A 21,937-nucleotide genomic window follows, 5' to 3' on the forward strand; every position below is an offset into this window, starting at 1 on the left:
GTGAAAACAAGTAGCCACTTAGATAGCACATTGCCTTTGCAATTACTCAATCAATACAACTAGGAGCATTGCCTATAACACTCATTTAGCAGAGCAAGAGAACTCCTGCATGCAAATACCAGACTTGTTCTCCTTAAAAACAACTTATAACAGCTGCAAGCAAATGCCTCAACAGGATTTTGTCATATTTACAGCTGCAGCTACCGTTCCATTTTTAAGCCAATCTCTTTGACTCTCGAACAGAACTGATTGAAACCTTTACCTGCAAATGCTTCACCAGTATTTAAGTGGGTGCCTTACTCATTGATTTTAGAAGACGCAATTATTTGGGCTGAATGACCGGATTAAATGTACAACCCGCTGGGGCGGGAGCCGGGGAGACGCCGGCCGCTCCCGCCCCGCCGTTATGGCGGCTGCTCAGCTCCGGAGGATGCTCGGGAGCCACCTCCTCCTCCTCCGCTCCCCGCCGCGGAGAACCGGCTGCTCCCGCACTGCCCGCAGCAGCACAGGTACCCTCTGCCCGCAGCGTGGGGAATGGGAGGAAAGGCCAGGACCCGCCCTGCAAGGGGAGGGCATCCCCATCCCCGGTGTCCTCTAGCCGGTTGGAAAGGGCAAAGGCAGCCTGCTGTAAGTATTTCTCTTGAACTGGCAGGTTATAGTTTTTATAGTTAAACTGTAATTTTTTAATGCTTTTCCTCCGCCCCCAATATCATCTCTGCATTGCAAGAGATGCATCCAGGCAAATGTTAATCACTCAGGAGCTGATATTTTTCATGTATGCTTTGCTGATGGGGGATGAGCGTGGAGGTAGTTTCCCACCTCAGACTCTCTGATTAGTAAGGAATGAAACTACTTTTCTCATTGTTTTTCAGTCAATCCATTAATTCTGCTCTCATACTGCCATACACGTTCTGCACAGTGTGTTCAGAATTATAGCAGACGTTGCTGGAGGTTTGCACTGTGATGGGGGACTTCTGCTCTCCTGTTGTGTTCCACTGTAAAGCACCACCTTTACAGTGATTAAAATAGTGTTAAAAATAATACAGATTATCTTTCTATCTAACTGAAGACAAAGGCTCTCTGACTAAACAAGCTGAAGCAACCGTTGCTACAGACTGGGAAAAAAAATTGACTCCAGAGCAATACTATGTTACAAGAGAAAACGGAACTGAACCGGTAAGCAAAAGCACTAACGCTGTCCAAGGGTCAGCCACTTTCTCCTGCTTTCAGGAGCTCTCATCGCTCAGTTGCTTCACAGGTTTTCCCCTGCCTTCCTATGGACGAAAGTTAGACTCATACTGAACGAGGTGGATTTTGTTCTGACCCAGGCTGGTTTGCAGATGAAAAACATTTTGCATTCTTTTCTTTTTTCCTCTTCCCCCCCACCCCCCCTCCCCGGGAAACTTTACTGCAGCTTAGCCGCCTCCAGAGGGGAGGGAGTAGATCATATTTTTGTCCTGTAGTGTCCTTTTTTTAACCATATGTAGATTGCAATATAACCATTGCAATATGCAGGAACCAGGTTATCCCTTGTGTGCCAGATCATCCACCCACCTTGTCCCCACACTTTGCTTCCTTCTCTGATGGAGGCCACTGGAGCATTGTGGGTGGAGCACCAGCATCCCTGTGTGGAGTATGTACCATGGGATTAACTCATGTGGACTGTGCCCAAACCCTTATCTGTAAAATAACAATCCCAACTCCAGGCCATGCAGGGAGGGGGAGAGTTCCTTTGCAGAGGCCACTTTGAAGCTCTGGCACTCCATAGCAGAGGTTGGTCTTTGGGATCCTGCACATTTCACCAGTTCCCCAGAGGTCATGACTCCAGCCCTGGTACCTGGATGATTTATGCATCAGACCAGTCTCGAAGTTTCTGGGGGCAGGGGGTAGTCTCCACTATTAATCCAAAGGCATCCTGCCCTTCATTTCTTTAGGCTGCTAATGTTTGTTCTTCAAAGCCCCCCTGCGAAGCCTTCTTTTTATGGTTTTTCTCCTGTTTTGAATCTGATTTCTACATGCTTGTTCCAGATGGCGAGTTTTTAAAGACCTGTATTATTAACTTCTCTCTTTTCTTCCTTTTTTAAAAAGCCATTTAGTGGGACCTATCTGAATAACACAGAATCAGGAATCTACTACTGCATCTGCTGCAATGCCCCATTGTTCAGGTAGCATCCTTTAGATTTCACAGTATCCTTAAAATGTCCTAACTGTGGCAGGAGAGGCAGTGTCTTTTCACGAGAGGAATGGACAGCGTAGGTCAGAAGAACAAACCTTTGGTGCCAGACTGCTATACATAAGATTTCCAGGAGACCTGTGGTGATACTGGTACATGGTAAGCCCCTTTCTTGAGCCTCTAAGTGTCTCCAGTGTCCAGCAGATGGTAGTTGCCACATTAGGCGCTGCCTTTTTCTCCTGCCACACATGCTGTCCTTTTTGGTTGAGACTAATTATATTTAAGAGATCTGTAAGCCACAAGTTGCTGCAAAATACGTGTGTTTATGTGTGAATATCACTGTATGTCTGCTCTGTTCCTGTGCTCTTCCGCAGTCATCTTCTGCCCTTCTTGCCACCAGGCTCGGGAGACCTTTGGTCTGCCTTGGTCTGGCTGTTGTTGTGTTTCTACTGCTGGGTCCTTTGGACTGGAGCCTCTTCACCTCAACCCCTTCTTTTTCCCCAAATTAATTCCACTATTTTTGCCTTTTTGGTTACATCTACTTTTTAAAACCTGGCTGCAAACAACCGTGCCATTAACCTCTGTGCTCTTTACAATCCTATATATTTTTTAACTTTATTAAAGTCTAAGTAAAAGGAAATAGAGTGCCTCAGAGTAGGATGTCCAGAGGGTGTTCTGTTCTCTGTAAGTGAACCAGAAAAGACAGTTCCTTGTATTTTTGGATCCAGAAAATAACCTTTATATATTACCGACTGTGAGTTCAATGGAATATGGTTGATATGCCCATTTTTATGACTACTTTAAAGGATGCACCACAGATCAGAAAGTTAAGCCTAAACTAAGCAATTAAATGGTAAAATTGGAGGCTGCTAATTGTGAATGGATAGCTTTCCTTTGGCCAAGTACTGAAAACTATTGTTATGCAAATGAACATTTGCTTAAATGTATGGTTTTCTGCAGAGGTTTGCTAATAAACACAAATAAAATTATTTCAGAAGCTAGTGCAGCACTGCAGAATATCCTGAAGACAAATAAAAACACCTAAAAATATTTCTGGAAAATTCAGATAAACTAAAGAAATTTTAAATTACTAAGCTATGGAAGAGTTCAGATATTCCTTCAATTTAGGGATCTTTTATATTAGACAATGGATATTGACAGAGAAGAGAGATGAGCGCTGGAGGGAATTGCTTCTGCTGCTAAACTAATAAGAAAACAACAATAAAACCAAACAGTCATGCTGCTTTTTGCAGTACACAGCTCTCAGAGAATATAGGTACTTTTGCTTAAAGCCTACAATAATGCTGAGCCCTACAGACTGATACAAGGAAACAATAACAAAAATTTAAAAAAAAACACAAGAAAAAAACCCAAACTTTTAAGGAAATTGAGAATTATTAAATGCGCAAAATGGCCTGAAAATAGTTTTTCCATGAATGCATAACATTGTGGAGGACACTAACAATAAGGAAAAAGATTATATTTGATAAGAAATTAATTCATCATGTTTATTTCCTAGTGCATTAAAAATGTCCTTTCTTTTTCAAATGCACTAGATCATTAGCTACAGGTACACATGAAGCATTTCCTCCTTTCTTTCAAAATATACATGTGTATATAGTTTTATACCAGAATTTATTACCTTCTGCTACCAAATACTCATTTGAAAGAGTTGGAAATATATGGAACAATCCCTTAACCTTTATGGACATCAAATTGGGGTGCTTTAATGAAATCTCAAACCTTCAGCAAACCATAAACCTGCAGCTGAGATTCATACAGAAAAAAACACTTTTTAGAATTATCTGGATTCCATCCAGGATGACTGAAATAGGGATCAAAGTAAATGACATGTGCTGGAGGAATGGTGTGTCGAAGGCTAATCTAATGCACATGTTTAGGGAAAGTCCGTTTATCTGTAAATTAAGTGGTGAAATACTTCAAAGGACAAATATGATTTTGAACAGCAATATTTTGGGGTACTAAAATGTTTTTATTGGGGAATATAAGTGATATTATTGTTAGTGAAACCACACAGAGACCATTTCTGTTGAGAGCTGGTTTAACAGCTTGAAAGATTGATCCTTTAGCAGTGGAAAACATCTACAATAAACTTAAGTATTGTGAGCGGCCTATAAGGGAGGGACTCAGTCAGGGACGGATGTAAAACCCACACAGCGTTAGAGCAGAAAGGCTTCCTGGACTTCACAGGGTTTCAGAGAGGATCTTTGCATGTCTTCTCTAGTATGAATAAGCGGAACGATCCTGATCAAAATCTTCTGAAAATAAAAAACAGCACAGGCGTACGTCAGGGAAACTCAGAGATGGCATACGGACATTTGTGTTCCGCTGGGTTATTTTTTGCGAAGCTGTCCCTGGAGGCACAGTGCCTGTGTGGTTGGGTGACAGAGATGGCAGGGAATCCTGGAAAGAAACAGGCCTGGAGCCCTAAATACCTTTGTGTGCAAACACAGCCTGCAACCTGCATCTGCTTTGCTGCGGCTTGCTTCTGTGCTGCGTCCTATTTCTCCCTGGATTTATGGAGGGGAGGAGGTAGGAGAGCATTTCTCAGGGGTCTCTGTGGATTGATGTAATGGACTGAGCATCAGCACACACAGAAATTAGCCTTTGGTCATCCTGTGTTTGTGAATCCTCTTTTATTTCCATAGTTACATTGCTCGAAGACAGCCACATCCAGTTAATTACAAAAATGCATTCTGAAGCATGCACTGTTCTTTGGGTTGGATTTTTTTTAAGCTTTTTGCCCAGCTTGTTAGACTTGCCTTTCTAAAGGGCATTGCAAGTAAGATTTTCAGATTTTTCTTCACCATAGTAATATCCCACCAAAATATACATTATATATTCTAGATATGTTGCTTTAAATTCTCCATTGAACAATAGGCTAATCCCCTTGATCAGAGAAAAGCTGCCGCTGGTGTTGGTGTGCCCATCCACCACTAGGTGCCAGCAAGAGCATTGGGTTTGTGAAAAGGGAATAAACCACGGGAAATCGGGAGGAAACGGTTGTGGTGGATCTCCAGACCACTTATCCCAGTAGCATGCGAGTCTGTCTTCATTTCTCTAAGTCCCACTTGGTCATTTGTCACTAGAAGAAAGTACTTGCGATGCATATCAAAGCATGCACAACTTTAAACAGGAGGTATTATGCTAAATCCCAAAAATATTTTCTGATCATATTTTCCAATATGCTCTAGGTTTTAATATGCACCTAAACAGGGTTTGTTAATCCTGTATGTTAACAGGAGGCACCCACAAGCTGTCAGTACTGCTTATGACGGCTGCGATTATCTCTTGGGAAAAGTAGATCTTTCTGCTGTGAGGATTTGTCATTGGTTGATGGATGGTTTGAACAAGGCTCTGTTTGATTTACCAAACCATTGTGATGGCTGACTGCAAGCCAAAGCCTTCATGGGACATGAGCCTGGTCTGGTGGGCCAACGCAGCCATGTGCCCAGGTGGCCAAGAAGGCCAACAGCATCCTGGCTTGTATCAGAAATAGTGTGACCACTAGGACCAGAGAGGTGATCGTGTCCCTATACTCAGCACTGGTGAGGCTGCACCTCAAATACTGTGTTCAGTTTTGGGCCTCTCACTACCAGAGGGACATTGAGTGGCTGGAGTGTGTCCAGAGAAGGGCAATGGAGCTGATGAAGGGTCTGGAGAACAAGTCATATGAGAAATGGCTGAGGGAGCTGCAGTTGTTCAGCCTGGAGAAGGGGAGGCTGAGGGGAGACCTTATCACCCTCTACAACTACCTGAAAGGAGGCTGTAGTGAGGTGGGTGTCAGTCTCTTCTCCCAAATAACAAGTGATAGCACGAGAGGCAATGTCCTCAAGTTGCAACAGGGGAGGTTTAGATTAGATATTAGGAAAAAATTCTCCACTGAAAGGGTTATCAGGCACTGGAACAGGCTGTCCAGGGAAGTGATGGAGTCACCATTCCTGGAGGTATTTAAAAGATGGGAAGATGAGGTGCTTAGACATATGATTTCGTAGTAGACAGGTTATGGTTGGACTCAATGATCTTAAAGGTCTTTTGCAACCAAATAATTCTAAGATTTTCCATACTCATTTTCCGTAGTTTGTTTCTTCTTGTAAGATCTCTTCTCTGAGGTTGTGCTGTACGGGGCCAGGCTTTGAATTGCAATTTTGCAGGCGTAATTCAGCTAAGCAATGTGCTCAGTTGTTGAGAAAATGTTTTTTTCTAAGCTTTATAATATGCCAAACTATTGAAAGTTAGTGAACTAGTGAAATAGGAACAGTGAGGCAAAAGTTCCTGTTGTGGGCTGAAGGTGAATTCCCTTTGGTAAAGAGCTTCCAGCACAGTTTGATGTCAGTGAGAAAGCTTCTACTGTGCCAAATACTATTAATAGTAGTAAAAGACAAGGACAAGGGAAAAAAATATTCTTATTAAAAACAGACCTTTTGGTAACATGTCTGTTATTAATTAACAAGAAGATCTTGTTTCTGCTACAGCTCAGAGAAGAAGTACAATTCTGGCACTGGATGGCCATCGTTTTCTGAGGCTTATGGTACTTGTGGCAGCGATAAAAGTAATACCTATATCATGAGAAAACCAGATAACTCATCAGGATTAATTAGAACTGAAGTCATCTGCAAACAGGTATGTTTATTTTGGAGGTGATACCCAAAGACTCAAATCTTAACAACTAAGTTTTCTTTGTGCCCATGAATAAATCTACCTAAATCTAGCAGTGAGAATTATGGCATCACTGGAACTATTCTGTTTCACTTCTCGGTATGAAACACATGAGGAGATTTCTAAATATCTAACAGAGACAGACAGTTTGGGTGAAGAAAATAATGTGACTGGGGAGAGTAGCTGTGCAAGTGTAGCCAAGGGCTGGAGTTTAGACAGAAAATTTATGCAGAGGACCTGAGGTGAACTGCGGGATGTGACAACAGACAGCAGAAGAGACCCTAAGATTCTGTCCATCCATCTGTCCCGTCACAGAGTCAGTGCTTCATAATTCAGTCCTGCTAAATGTTTGCTTAAGCTGTTCTTAAAATATGCAGTGATAGAGACTTCACATCCTTCCTAGGTAATGAGGTGTAATGTTCATGTCTTTCTACTATGGATTAGACACTGGGTACAACACTAAGTTTGCTTTGCAGCAGTTGAAGATTATTACTGTTTGCCCTGCATGGCAGTGGTAGTGCTCCACATCTTCTCAGCCATCTTCTGCAGGTTCCTTCACTTCGCAGAAGCCACCCTTCCATGATGGCTCTTCCTGCCTCAGCAGCATTCCCGTCCTTACACCTTTACCTTTCCCCAACCCGTGACCCATACGTGTTTTGGGATCTGCTGTGATGTCCAAGTCCCTTTCTAAAGAACTGCCTCCCCTAGTAATTTCTTTCCAACCCTCAATCTGTTCTGTTTATTATGCCTATTAAGACATAAAAGTATGGAATCTATTTTAATGAATTGCAGCCCCTTCTAGCAGGATTAGGTACTATTTGCTACTGTAACAAGCATTCACTGCAGTCTATTATCATGGTATAGTTCATGTTTGCAGTAATATCCAGTAATCACCTTTCAAGAACTTCAGCTGAAGACAACCTTCAAATTTTATAATGAACCACTGATAGCTATTCTGAGTCTTTTTCCCATCAGTAATTTGGGGTGATGGAAGAGTGAGGGAATCCTCAGTTGACCTGTAAGAAGGACCTACAGTGATTGTCTTAATTAACTCGACATTTTCATTATGTATTGAGAAACCTAGATCCTCCCATTTATTTTCTATACTTTCTGGCATTTTACCTTTTGACTTTCTCCTCTGGGATCTGCTTTTCTGGGAGCAGATATTCAACCACTGAGGCTATTAGTCCAGGATGCATTTCTAGTCTCTCCCCAAGACTCTTGCACCCACACAACTTAACAGTGAGTTCATCACACTAGTTTCTTCACTCAGGATAGCACAGTGGGTGCCAGCATAATGTTGGTCCATAATTGTAATGGTAATGATGGTACATAATTTCTGTTGCAGTGTGACGCCCATCTAGGCCATGTGTTTGATGATGGTCCCGCACCTTCTGGGCAGAGGTTCTGTATCAACAGTATTTCATTAAACTTCAAACCAGTCTCTGATCAGTGAGAAGTGGATCTCTGTGGCTTACAGAATATCCCTTCACTGCTCGTACATCAGGCTTGTGAAAAACTCTCAGGCTTTTAATACAAAACTCAAATTTTAGTACTTATGCCATTGCATCTTTGCTTTCCAGCTACTGCCAGTGTTGATAAAATACATATTTTTATGGTAACTCTTTGGCAGTCTGCCTTTTCATGGTTAGTGTGATGTGTTGTTCTGTTTATTGTATGTTTATAATTTGAAAAAAAAAATATCTATGCAATAGTTCACATTAATGACTATCATCATTAACTGTACTGAGGCTGCTGAAATGTTCTCCTGAACCTGACTTTGTCTGTGCTGAACAGTAGTTGTGGCACCCAGGAATACAGATGTACATGGCTGATCACGCCAGAGCTTTTACTTCTGAAAAATCATCATGTCCTTCTAAAGGGAAGCAAAATTAACATGAATCCAAATAAGATTTGAGGGGTTTTCCCCCCCTGATGTCAGAGACCTTTAGCCAAGACAAATGGCTTTTCCATGAACACATAAAAGCAAAGTCCTGAAGAAGGGCCTAATTAAAACTATTGCGGGCAATGGAACCAGTGGAGACACAGAGTCTTTCTTCTTTTGAATCAATGACTTTGATTCTGTGTCCCATAGCAGAGCTGAAGTAGGTTTTGCTCCAGGAACTTCCTCTTACAGAAATAATACTATAATAATGTAACGATCTGTGTAGTGTTTCCAGACTTTCATTATCACTTGTGTATTTCAGAATCTGAAAATAAAAATGAATGTGAAGTTTACTGTATTAGGAGGGAAAAAAATCAGCATCAAAAAACACGTTCAGTAAAGTGATGCTTTTGTTGAAAACATGCCTTGTCTGTTCTTCCTTGAACAAGTTTGTAAATACTTCTGTATTCTCCCAAGCATTGGCACTATGGTTTGCTGTAATGGGAAAATAAATCATATGTTTGCTAAATTGAGCTTTTCTGCTTTCAGATTTTTTTCCAGAGAAAATAATCTCTGAGTCAGAACATCAGCTTCACTAAACTGGCTGGGTTTAAATGCTTCCCTGCTGAGAGTTACTAGGCAACATCTCATTTGGCTTTACCTATAACAGGCTGTTTCCATTCTCCCCACTTTGGCTGCCTGAGTAATAAAAGGGGTGTGTTCATTTACTTCGACTAGCATAGTCTTAAAACTGTTTAATGTCTACAGAAAGTAGACCTCTATTGCCCTGAATTTACTTCCGCTCTGCAGGTTTTGATTCTCCTGTACTTTCTACAGAAGAACCAGAGGTGTGAAGCAGCATGAATGAAGCAGACACTTTGCTACTGGTTTTAGGTAGTGTCATAGATGGTGACAGTCACATTGTCATCAAAGGTGGCTGTAACAGCAGTAGTGTGCTGCTGGCTGTGGCACCAACCACACCAGGACACATCCCAGCTAAAGGCCCAAAGAGTTATAAGACCATGAATAATAAAGACCGATAATGAAGGCAGGCACTATTAAAGAATGTCATAAGCTACAAGAATTTCCTCTCTGATCTGCACTGACTTTGTTCCACTGCAGTGAATAAAGAGCAGTTGCTTCTCTGAGCTGAATATACTCTGCCAAGCAACTACAGATTTGTGTTCTACCCTTCACATCTGAGAAGTTTTTCAACATCGTCATTTCACTAATTAGTTTAAATGATGATACATTTTATCCCATTGTGTTTCCAAATAATCTATTTATAAATCCTAACTGAGGTTTCTACATAATTCTTAAGAGATTTTAACATCTTAAATAAAATCATTCAAGACTTCTTAGTCTTTGTAGCATCTCTACAAGGCAAGTAATTATTCTCAATTTTACTGTGGAAAGACTTGATGAGAATAATTTAATTGACTTTAAATTAAATTTGCAGCGAAGCCAGAATTAACCTCTGCATGGCTCCTAACAGCATCCAGATCTCCAGACCCTGCTTTTTCTAGAAATTGTTTTGGTACTTAATTGTTCAGGGGCATGAATTATCGAAAGAGAGAATTCCTAGAGCCAACTAGGGCAACTTTGCCACATAAAGAGAAATACTCGACATTCTTCTCAGAGCAAAGGTGGTCTGGGCTTGGTTAGGAATTAGACAGCTGTATTCTCTTCTCTGGCTGTGCTGTGTATTGCCAAGCAGCCTAAAATGGACCAATCTCCTTTGTTCCATCACAGCTTTAGGTAGAAATGAGGCAAGACAGTTTGCAAGCAGTAACTTCTTTGCCTGGGAGGCAGCATGGCTTTTTTCATAAGCACAGAGAGCAGATAGGAAAGCAGGGGCAGGTTTTTCTTGTATTGCTAGCAGCTTCACCCTCCTTTCACCAGAAATCGTAATGCTCATTATTTTAGCCACGTATCCACAGAACTGTAGTAATACTCTCTTCTGTTGCACCATCTACAAATCATTTGGATTCTCTTCTACGTTTATTGACAACCTACTCTCGTTCTGGTCAGAACAAGAGGAGAGACGTTTCAGAACAAAAAAAGGATTTTGGCACCCCAGATCAACTCCAGTATGAGGTGGCTCATTGTAGAATCATTAATGTTAGAAGAGACCTCTAAGACCATCAAGTCCAACTGTCAACCTAATATCACCATGCCCTAAATCATTTCCTGAATTGCCACATCCACACACTTTTTGAACACCTCCAGGGTGGTGACTCCACCATCTCCCTGGGCAGCCTGTTCCAGTGTTTGACCACTCTTTCAGTAAAGAAATTTTTCCTAATATATTGTCCTGTCACTAGCTACATGGAGGAAGAGACCAACACCTACTTCACTACAACCTCTTTTCAGGTAGTTGTAGAGAGCAATAAGGTCTCCCCTCAGTCTCCTCTTCTACAGACTAAACAACCTCAGCTCCCTCAGCCACTCCTCATAATTCTTGTTCTCCAGACCCTTCACCAGTTCCCTTGCTCTTCTCTGGACACACTCCAGCAACTCAATGTCCTTCTTGTAGTGAGTGGCCCAAAACTGAACACAGTATTTGAAGTGTGGCCTTCAAGGAAGCCTGCATGAGAAGGAATTGAAAGTCTCAGTTTGGGTTGTGCTTTTGAGCAAGACAGTGAGGGCTTAGCTGGTACTTGAAAGTCTTTGTGTTTTCTGGTCTACAACACTGTGTAGAAGATGAGTCCTCCCACCACACAACTGAACTGTTTCCTCTTCCATTCACTTAATGACTTTCCACACTGGGAGCGAAGTGTTTTAAAACCATACTGCTCTACTTGTCCCACCGCCTGCTATACCCGAGCGATGAGCTGCAGTAACACTACCCTCACAGCATGCCCTGTAATGCTCAGCACCCCATCAAGGTCATGGATTTCACATTTCTTTACAAATAAATGATGCCCAGCCCCAGCTCTTTGAGGTAGTGGTGAGCCACATGACACAGAATAGGAAGCTTAAGGGACAGCTGTAGGAAGTGACTTGACCACAGACCCCTGGGGCAGGGCAGGGAAATCTGATTACAGAAAGGGTTCTCAAAAGCTCTCCAAGTGTGAGCTGCTGCCAAAATTCACAAAGGCAAAGTAGTTTAAAAGCAAAGCTCTTTATTGAAGAAGTGCCCAGATTTTTTCAAGACTGAAAGAATTTGTCTCAAGGCAGGTGTGTCCATGGGGACTGGTTTTAGTGGCGCTGAGGAATGTGTGTGGAAGGGATTGGCAGCTTGGCATGGGGCAGAAGAAACAGAAATTCATGCCTATTATTGTACTCCCTTTTACTATCTTCTCTTTTTGTTTTTGTTTTTGTTTTTTGTTTGTTTGTTTGTTTTCTTTGCTCTGTGGTATCCTTCATTTCCCCTCCTCAGAAATCCCTTTGTAATATCCCCTGGGCTCTGGCTTTCTTGACTGTGCTCACCCTCACCTTGTGCCTGAACTTGTTAGGGTCAGAGGAGCTGCCGCAGAAATCAGGAAAAATTAAATTTAAATGTCATCAGGGATGCTTGAGTATCTTGCTTAGTTCTGGAAACAAAGACTGTGCTGCCCTGCCACATTACTGATGTAATGTAGAAATGTGGACCACAGCGAGGTCATCTTTGCTCAGGTGTCATTTTTGGAAGATCATAAGATGGGTCCAGATAGGAGGAAGGAACAGGAAATTATAGCAAAGTAGATTGCACAACTATTAGGAAAGAGACAAAGGCAACACAGAGGAAGGTGCTGGAGTCAGAGAGATTATGAGAATTCGTGTTTTCCTTTCCAGAAGGAGTCAACACTGAAGGATGAGGACATAGCTGGAGGACTGAAAGCAGCTGACTGATGGCAGCTATAGAGCTGACTGTGAGCTCTCAGGAATGGGCAAGCTGAGATCAATCGTCCCTGGTGTGACAATCTCTTGGGGACACTTCTGGCAGAGCCATGGGATGCCTATGCATTTTCTTGGATTACTGAGGGAAAAAGCCTTGTGAAGGGCTAGGATCTGAGGAAAGCTAGAAGCAGGTGTTCACGCTTGGGAAGTTCAGGAGATTGACTGCACTGTTAATCAGAATACCAGGTGCAAAATGAACCCTCGTACATTCACTGCCCCAGGAATGACCCTATTCCCAATCCAGAAAATATTCCTTCCCCATTTCAGGCTTTACATTACCTCTTAGTCCTGGGCCTCTCCCGAATGCACTTGTGTATTCACACTTGGGTCCATTATGAACAAAGGTCATTAAACCTTGTCATGTACAATATGTCTAGCTGGAGTTTCCATAAGCCCCCAGAGAAGGAAGAAAAGGGGCTCCATGAAGCTTCTCCCAAATAGCCTCCTCCTCTGGGCCTGGTCTGTAAGAAGGGCATTTCCAAAACTGGATCACTTGTAACTTTCAATGACCTTGTAGCCTTCACTTTACTTTTATGAATGAATATCTATTAAAAGCAGGGGGTAAATGTTTTTTCTTTGTCCCTCTTTCAGTTTACAAATTTGTCTTCTCCTACAGCCAGCTGTTAAAAGATTGGTTCTGCCCCTGCTTTCACCTTTCCTGTTTTATCAGCTGAGACGTCAAACTGAGGGCCTGACCACTTGGTGCTAAAGATCCATGGCTCTTTTTGTAAGGCAATGGTTTGGCCAGCTCTAGACTCTAAATGCTGCCTTGTCTTACAGTCTGAGTTAGCCCCTCACATCCTAAATCGCAAGGCGTTGTTGCCTTGAGCAATGAACAGCTTCTCTGTCCTAATTCAGGGGTGACAGCAATTAAGCAATAAGTGAAAGAAACTGCGTATTTCTGATGTGTGAGGACTGCTGAGTGGCTCATTTTTTTTAGCTCTCGCAAACTGTTTGACATCCACAGATGAAAAGAGCTGCAGAAATGCTTATTATGGCTTATCATTTTAGTCCTGTTGCTATTCTTATTTCTATTACCCCTGTGCCAATTTATCTTCCTTTCTGCAAGATTTCACCTTCTTGGTCTACACCTGCCACTAGAATAGGCAGAAATTGCCAATAAATAGATATTGCCTAGAACTGAGATAGCAGATGAACTGCTCCAAAGAGACACAGTAAAACTCCTCCTCTCTGTTCAGGCCATTTAACTAGTATTTAAATAAACCTATCAAGCACCTCTCCACAGATAGCTGCAGCTGATCAGAGGTGACATCCCAGCCTGTGGCAACCACAGGAATGGCTGCAGAGACCTAATTGCTATCGGAACCATTCTTCTGGCTGGAGAAGGACAACTGAGACTGTTTGTGGGGACCATGGTGGTGGGGCAGCGTGTGGGTACTGGGGAGATGTGATGCAGACAGGATGATGAGGTTGGGCTACTCCACGGCATGAAGAGAGATGTGGTATAGGGAGTAGGTGGTAATATGAAGTGGAGGGTGTAGCATGAAGGAGGTGACATTCCATTTGAGAAAGGTAATCGGGTACAATTTTGGGATCCTGCTCTATGGAGGTATGGCATATGGTTGGGTTATTTTGCAGAGGGATGGATAGTGACTATGCAGAGTGACCTCAAAATACATTTAAAAAAAATCTAATTTAATATTTCGGAGTATTTTGACAGTTTTCCCTCAGAACACAGAGCAGCTCAAATGGCTGCTCTGCAGTGACCTCTAGGGTACGTTTGCTTTCAAACCTGCTGCAACCTGAGATCACCTAGAAAAAACTTCTCTCAAGCAGAGTATACAGACCTACTTTTTCTTCTAAGACTGGCTTGTGCCATTGTCAGTCTCAAAGTCCTTCTTGACATAATGCCTTAGGTAGAGCGTGTACAGAGAGGAGAGGCTTGTTATCTCTAGTTTGCTGGTGTATCAAAGGAAGTTGCAGATGCTCAGCATGGATCTGATCCAATACTCTTTGAAGTCAATGAAAACCCTTCCCTCGACCTCTCATTCAGCTCCCCTCTCTCAGTAGTTCCTTATGCAAATCGTAGTCTATTTTGTGTGTCTCTCTGACAAAATCAACATGTTTCTCCCAAGCATATCCCTTTGTGGAACCCCATAGCAAACCTTTCAAAATTCTTGGCGTTCTCTTTTTCTGATGAAGCATGATTAGAAAGCAGATCAGCGCTATCCAAAGGGGGAGAGGAAGCAAGCCTTGACCCTACAAACCTGTGGAAGTACCAATTACTGACAGCTATTATCACTCTGACTGGAGTAGGACTGCTCACCTGGGAAACAACCAGGAGGAATAGGTCTCGGAGAAGGACCTGCTGAAAATCAGCCACAATGCAAATTAATGCAGGCCACTTGACAGCAGAAGGTTGTCAGGAAGCCAAACTGGAAAGAACTGGACAAGCCTAAAATGAAATTGTCCACAGTTGCTAAAATAAATAAATAAATAAAATTATGGTCAGAAGTATAGAGTACAGAAGTCCTAGAAAGCTCAGGACAAAACTGCTCAAAAATGAGACCAAAATTCACAGTAGAGGCTAAAAATAATAAATGGGCAGCCTTGTTTGTGATGACTGGGATGCAATCCTAACGCTTTGTGCCTTTTTAAGATAGTCCTTATGTATTCATGTGCCAACAGTCCCCCACTATTAACAATTAAAAATCTGGGATACAGATTAAAGCAATAGCAGGTGGCAATCTAATTGCTATCAATCTTACATCTGAACCTCTCATTTGTCATATAAACTCGACAACAGCTGGCTCTCAACCCTGGTTATCCTCATGGCTATTACAACAGGTTCAAAGAAGATAGGGATGGTTGCTCCTCATCTACACACTGCCAAGGAGCAAGGGGCAGAGAGGGGCCTATGGGTGCTATGCTCAGCAGCAACAAGACAAAGGGGGCATCAGCTAAGCCCCCTTTTTGTTCTCTTCTTGAGCTGTTCACAGTGGGACTCAGTGTTCACTATCTGGTACCAGCTTCAGCCTTCACAGGGAAGTAATGTGGGCTGAAGACCACCAGCCTGGACCACAGCTAGAAACCCGCAGGCCACTGAGACAGCAGCATAGCAAATGGGAAGTGCCGTTATCAGCAACAATTAGCAAGAAAGCAAATGTTAACCATTTCCTGGGCTGTTTTAGTCATATTGTAAAGTTTCAGGCACTGCTGTGCGTGGGTGAACCTGTGGGTTGGGGGGGGAGCGGTAGGGGAAGTTAACCCATTTTGGTGTGCCACGCTGTGGAAAGGCAGAGGTTCGCCGCTGTGGAAAGGCAGAGGCCAGCACCCAGGGGTGGTGTTTGGCGGTGTGGCGGGCACGAAGAACGGGGCTGGCCGGGCGGCGGGAGCACCATCACAGGGCCCAGCCCTGCCAGCGCCGTTCCGCGCGGCGTCACGAGATGGCGGCAGAGCCCCGAGGCCGGGCCCTCACGGCTACCGACAGCTTGGACGGCTTTTCCCATGCGGAATCACACAAACTGGCAGGAGCTGGGGAGCTGGCCTGGAAAAAGATGGAATAAACTGTTGTGTTATGAGTTTTGAGGGTGTCTGTGTTCACGCTTGTAAGAAGCTTGCTGGATTTTGGCTGCTAGGCAGACCGTAGTTTCCGTGTGAACATGTCACACATCAACCAGGGAGTGCGAGGTCTGGGCACGAATTTGAAGTCTTGAGAGGTCTCTGTGGCTTTCACCTCTGGACTTAAAAGGTGGAGGCCGGCCATGCAGTGTCTTCTCTGCTGGCATTTTAGTGGGATACAGTGACATTTGGCTTGAATGCAGAGGAGCAAAGCTTGGTTCGGGAGGGAGAAGAAGGAGTGAAAGTTGGTGACCCCAGGCACCAGGAGATTGGGTGTCAAGGGCAGAGGGGAGTCTAGGACAGGGGAGGGAGGGAATGAGGCACTCACTGAAGTGAGGTGGCATGGACAGGGGCTTCGGCAGGTAACTGGGATTAGTGAGGGAAGAGATCAGGGTCCCATCATCTCTGAGGATTCAGTAGTGTGTGTAAGTATATAGTGTATAAAAGTACATTTCAAAATGTATTTTTGTCCCTCCACCGCTACTCCTAAGCAGGGATGCAGCATCTCTGTCTTGTAAAGAAAGGACAGTCCAGTGTGTGAAATACCAGGCGCAAGCCCTGGGAATGCAGGAGCTGAGCCGTGAAGACCTGTGGAGGATTTGCAATGGCATAAAGAGGGCACTGAATTCACATGCATTCCCCTAAGCCTTTGTGTGCCAGTGTGCAGGTCCAGCTCTCGCTGCCTGGCCCCACAGCCGTAATTAAGGGATTCCCACTCCCCACGAACAGGTGCAGCCCCACCCAAACAACAAGGCTCAGACAAAAGATTACAAACAAGGACTAAATCCCTCTACTGTACATTGCAGTGGTGAGCAGGGACAGGTGGCCTAGGGTAATTCGGGCTCAGTCCTCATGCTGGGGTGGGAAACTGCAACAGCTCATTTGGATCTGAACTGTTATGTGATAACTCCTTGTGGGCTCTGTTGATGGGGAAGCCAATGGAGGCATGGATTAAATCAAACAGCTTGTAAGCTACTGGCAGTGGAATTATTCCTTCAAATTTCTGACAGCTTGCAAATAAAGGCACAGATGAGGGAAATGCTGCTTTCTCCAGCTACCCCTTTCTCACTGGTACTGTATGTGGTTCATTAGTTCAGCTATAATTGATCATAAAGACCTTGTACATCAGAAGAGTGTGAGCGTATGCATGCAGCTCAACTTGTGGATTTGCAATGCTCATGTGCCTTTGAGGCTCACTGTGTACAGAAGAGGTCTTGAGTGTTTTGCTAACAAAAAAAGAAACTGTTGTCATCTGATGTTACTGCATTTGTTGTTGCATTAGACATGTCCTGCCATCAGTGTCCTGTATGTAGATCTGGAGGAAGGTCTTAATCCAGCTGAGGGCTGTGGGCAGCTCAGGTGAGTTTCTGATATTGCAATCTGTACTATATCTTGCATCAAAACCTTCTGCCTTGGGTGCATGTGGCTCTGTTACCACAGATCAGAGTGCTCTGCAAGCTTTGATGTGATCATCCTCACAATGCCTCAGAATGAGTGAAAGGTTGTTTTCTGCACTTAATAGATAAGGCTAAGTTATAAAATTCCGGATTCCTCTCAATCAACAAAAACATCCAAGCTAAGGTTTAATCAGTGCAGGTTCTCTTGGTAATTGTTAGAGCGCCATAAGCATGTAAAGAGGGCACTCCAGATTTCGGGAAGCTTTTGAGTAATTAGCTTCCTGCATTGGGTGTCTTCAGTAGCACTGAAAATCAGCCAGAATAAGTATGAGCCAGTCTGGGAGTAAGGCACTTGGGTAGTCTGAAACTCTTGCTAGAGTTTAATTCTGACATTTAAATGTCAGAATGCCTTAAAAAACATGTAGCTGCCTAAATATTATTCCTGTAATTTGAAGCTATTTTTGGTGGTTCCTTCTGTAGCCAGTGAAATGAGAGTGGTGTCTCCAAAGGCCAGCAGACTCCATCTTAAGGAAGTTCCCTCCTGAGAGGGGTTTGTTACACCCATCTTTCCCCCTTGACTATTAATGAACACCTTGTGTTTAGGGAGGCAGTTATTTTAACATAGATATAGCCTATGCCATTCTAGATGCTTTCAGGTATCCCACATGGGAAGCCTGCATGAAAGCTCCAGCTGAGCTTTCAGAAAAGTCCAGGTCTCATGTCATATCTGTGAGCCCCAGTAAATGTCTTGGATACTATATTGTATTTAACATGATACTAGACCTTTTGTGTCACACTCCTGTGTATAAGGAACTGAATTGCTCTCCTAATTAGTGTCCAGCTTTTGGCTGGACGAAGTTAGAGGTGATGATGACTCATGCCCTAACTGACTTGCTTGAAGATACTGATGGCAGAGGCCTGTGTTTACAAGCCCAAAAAAGAGCAAAGAAGAGGATTCTGGGAAGTATAAATCCATCATCATAACCATGATAATGAGAGTCAATTATCAATCAATTTGTAAGCACTTAAGTGATAAGAAGGCAGTAGCACATATCAACTTGGATTAATCAAGAACATATCACTTCAAATTAATTCAGTGTCCTTATTTGAAGGACTAACTAGCCAAGTCTATAAAGAGATGTGATATATGTTGACTTTGTTAGTGTCAAAAGCCTTACTCTTCTTATAAACAAAACTGTGTAATGAGATCTAAATTAGATCAGGAGTAGAATAAGCACATAATGTTTGAATCATACCAAAGCACAGATCTGTAGTTCACTGTCAAAGCTGGATGTGCCAAATGGGATCCGACAGGCGTCTGTTGTGGTCCCAATGTTTCCAACAATAAATTGGCTACTGAGAAAGAGGGTACTTAGTGCAACTTCCGAGAGCGCTGGCTGGGAGAGGCTGGGAGGGCTTGATTTGGAGAACAGGATCAGACTCACATTGATCTTCACAGATTGGAGAGCTTGCCTGAAATCAATAAACTGCACTGTCATAAAGACAAGTACAAAATGCAGCCTTGGGACAAAAGACAGCTCAAATGTGCAGTTTGTGAAATGAGGAATAACTGATAAGGCAGCAATAATGCAGGAATGGATCAACTGGCTGTTGTTAACCATGCACTAGGTAAAGTAGGATAAAGTCTTTGCAGAAAAACAAATGTCATTTGAGGATATATTATCAGCAGTGTTTTGGGTAAAACACTAAGGTAATTATTCTGCTATACTTGGCACTGGTGAGGCTTAACCTAAGTAGTGTCTGGTTTTGGGCACTGCACTTGAAGAAAAGCTATGGGGAAATTAGCAGAGAAGAGCAAAAAATGTGAAGAGGTTTAAAAAGCGCACACTGAAGGGAAATTAATTTGCTTAGTCTCAGGAAGAGGTCATTGAGAGGTGATATGAAAACAATCCTCATTATGAGTAAAAGTGGAATGCACAATGCTCTCCCATGCCTACTAGAAAGTGAGCATAGGAGAAGAGGTACCAGGCTGGGCAAAACACTGCTATTCATGTGTAGACAACTTCCAAAGAAAATGCAGCATCTCCTTGTGTAGATGTTTTTCATGTCCCTGACTTGGTTAATAATTCTCCACAAAGATAAAAGCCTCAGGGCTAAATGGGTGCAGAGATGTGATTTTGCAATGCCTAAATTGTAGGTGCTGGGCACCCAGCCCCAAGGCTCCTGCTATGGTGAGAGGCGGGTTGATCAACAAAGTGTGTGAGAGTGAGCCAGTGGGCTCAGCAGGGAGCCAGCAAATCTAAGGTTTCTAACTCTGGGCTGGAGAAAAATCCAACTGCACTTAGAAGTGAGGACTGAGGGATCTCCACTGGAAATCCTCTCCTGGAACAAAACAACCATGGCAGCTCAACTCTTCCTAGCTAAAAATCATCAGGATAGTTTTCACATCATATTACAGCCAAGACTATTAAACAAAATACCAACTGTGTAGGATGTCTCCTGAGGTGAGGAACTTGTAGGGTTAGACAGGAGCTGAGGCGAGATCGTTGAGGAATGTGGACCCCTAAGATGCTTTTAGGCCTCTGGTTTTACCTGCATCTCTAAATCTTGCATCTGTTTCCAAGACAGGCATAATTTACTTAAACCTCAGCTCTACTAAATAGTATCTAATAATTTTAATAGAACAACCTACTGCTTGAGTGCTAAAAGCCATTAGACAAATTCACAAAAGAGAGAGAAATGTATCAAGAGCTCTTAGACACACAGAAGTAATCTCTGGCAAAAGCAGTCGCCGAGCTCTTACCACTGTCACAGGCAGGTGAGGGAATGGACCTGTGCCATGGCCTGGGATAGTCATCACTGTGCTCTTATGGACTCAGTGGAAAATTTTCACAAACAATTTTAGAACAAAAGAAGAACTCTGCTAACATCTGACAAAGTCACAGAGCAGAAAGGACATCACAGCACTGCACAGGCTTGAAAAATCATCAGGAAGAAGCCTACAACTGTGAGTACCAGAGTGGCAAAGAAGGAATGAAATCCAGTATTAAGAGGTCACGCATTGGAGATGTATCGTAAGAATGTGTGCTGTAGCTGTGATCTGGGTAGTCCTTGTCAGATAGAGGAGGAAAAAGACCTTGGGGCACTAGTTAATGACAAAGTGGTCATGAGCTGCTGAAAGAACATGGCCATGAAAAGGGTAAATATAACCCTCCCAGTATAAAGTGAGGGTTTCTGGCAGAAAAGCAAATGCTGATGTCATTCTCCAAGGAGCTATGAGGACTCTCCTGGACAACTGCATACAGTTACGGTTCTGGCTGTCCCAGCAGATTAACTGATTTGGAGAAAAGGGCAGGGAAAGGTGATCTGGGTGATAAAGAAACAGGGAATCTAATCCTGAGATTGCTTTGCTTGCCCCGACAAAACGAGAACTGGGAGGAAACATGGCGACTCTATATAAACCTGAGGGAAAATCCTGCAGAGGTAGAGCTCTCTGGTGGGAACTCACACTCACACAAGAGCAAATGGGCATAAACAAGGGAGGAAGAATAGGGGGAGTAGGTTAGAAAACAAGGAGTCTCTAGCCCACAGAAAGGAGCAATTATTTATTTCTGGAGCAATCTTATTTCTGTTTAATCTAGAGCTGGATATATTTATGGAAGAGACGATGTAACACACTTGTTTACCAGAATGGAAAAGTGCCCTGTTAACCATGGGACAGGGCTCTTAGTCATAGGAAGCTGTCAGGAATAAAAAAAAATTAAAACCAAGTCCCACTGCCTCCTTCCTGCTGGTATTAGGGACCCTTACTACCATTTTTAAACTATACAGCTACCAAACCCGTCCGCAGTTGGGGTGACAGTTGTGCACAATTTTTCACACGAGCAATCCTCTGGATCAGAGCAGGGTGCTGTCAGGACCTGGTCTCAAGGAACCATTCCGCCTCCCCATGTGTGGTTTTGTGTATTGGAAAATAAGGCACTTCTTATCAGACGTACTTTTTACAGGCTGCTTTCTTCTGGTGGCCCTGCTTCCAAATCTCCCATGGTGGAAACGGGGAGGGACCCTCCACTGCCGGGACAGCGGTGGGCAGGCAGCGCTGGGCAGAGATGTGGACAGGGGTTGCGGGCAGCCCGGGGGAGCGAGCCCCTGCTCCCAGGCCTTCTGGGGCAGTCACAGCCCGTTTGGGAGCCTGTTCCTTGCGATGGCCGCTTGCGTTTGTCGCCGTTACCTTCCGCTGCGATGCCCTGCGCCCTCCCCGTCCAACACAACCACACCCCACACCGTGGCTATCTTTTCGTCCGCCCTCCCCTCGCCTCGGGCCCGGCGGGGCAGCCCCGGCCCCGCAGGCAGGGCACGGCACGGCCCACCCCGCTC

At 43.6% G+C, this 21,937-nt stretch overlaps 1 protein-coding gene across 1 annotated transcript in view; it reads left to right on the forward strand.

The window, feature by feature from the left end:
• Nucleotides 1–348: 348 nt before the first annotated feature.
• The window catches only part of MSRB2 (methionine sulfoxide reductase B2), a gene marked incomplete at its 3' end in the record, with an annotated part of 22,304 nt that continues 715 nt past the window's right edge, over nt 349–21,937 (forward strand). Inside the window, exons 1-5 of the mRNA XM_010191799.1 lie at nt 349–509; nt 1,047–1,176; nt 2,089–2,165; nt 6,670–6,817; nt 8,202–8,305. Coding sequence (XP_010190101.1) covers nt 349–509; nt 1,047–1,176; nt 2,089–2,165; nt 6,670–6,817; nt 8,202–8,305 — 620 coding nt within the window. The remainder of the gene's footprint in view (nt 510–1,046; nt 1,177–2,088; nt 2,166–6,669; nt 6,818–8,201; nt 8,306–21,937) is intronic.

Source organism: Mesitornis unicolor, unplaced genomic scaffold (genome assembly GCF_000695765.1).
Source record: "Mesitornis unicolor isolate BGI_N332 unplaced genomic scaffold, ASM69576v1 scaffold10479, whole genome shotgun sequence".
NCBI lineage: Eukaryota > Metazoa > Chordata > Aves > Mesitornithiformes > Mesitornithidae > Mesitornis > Mesitornis unicolor.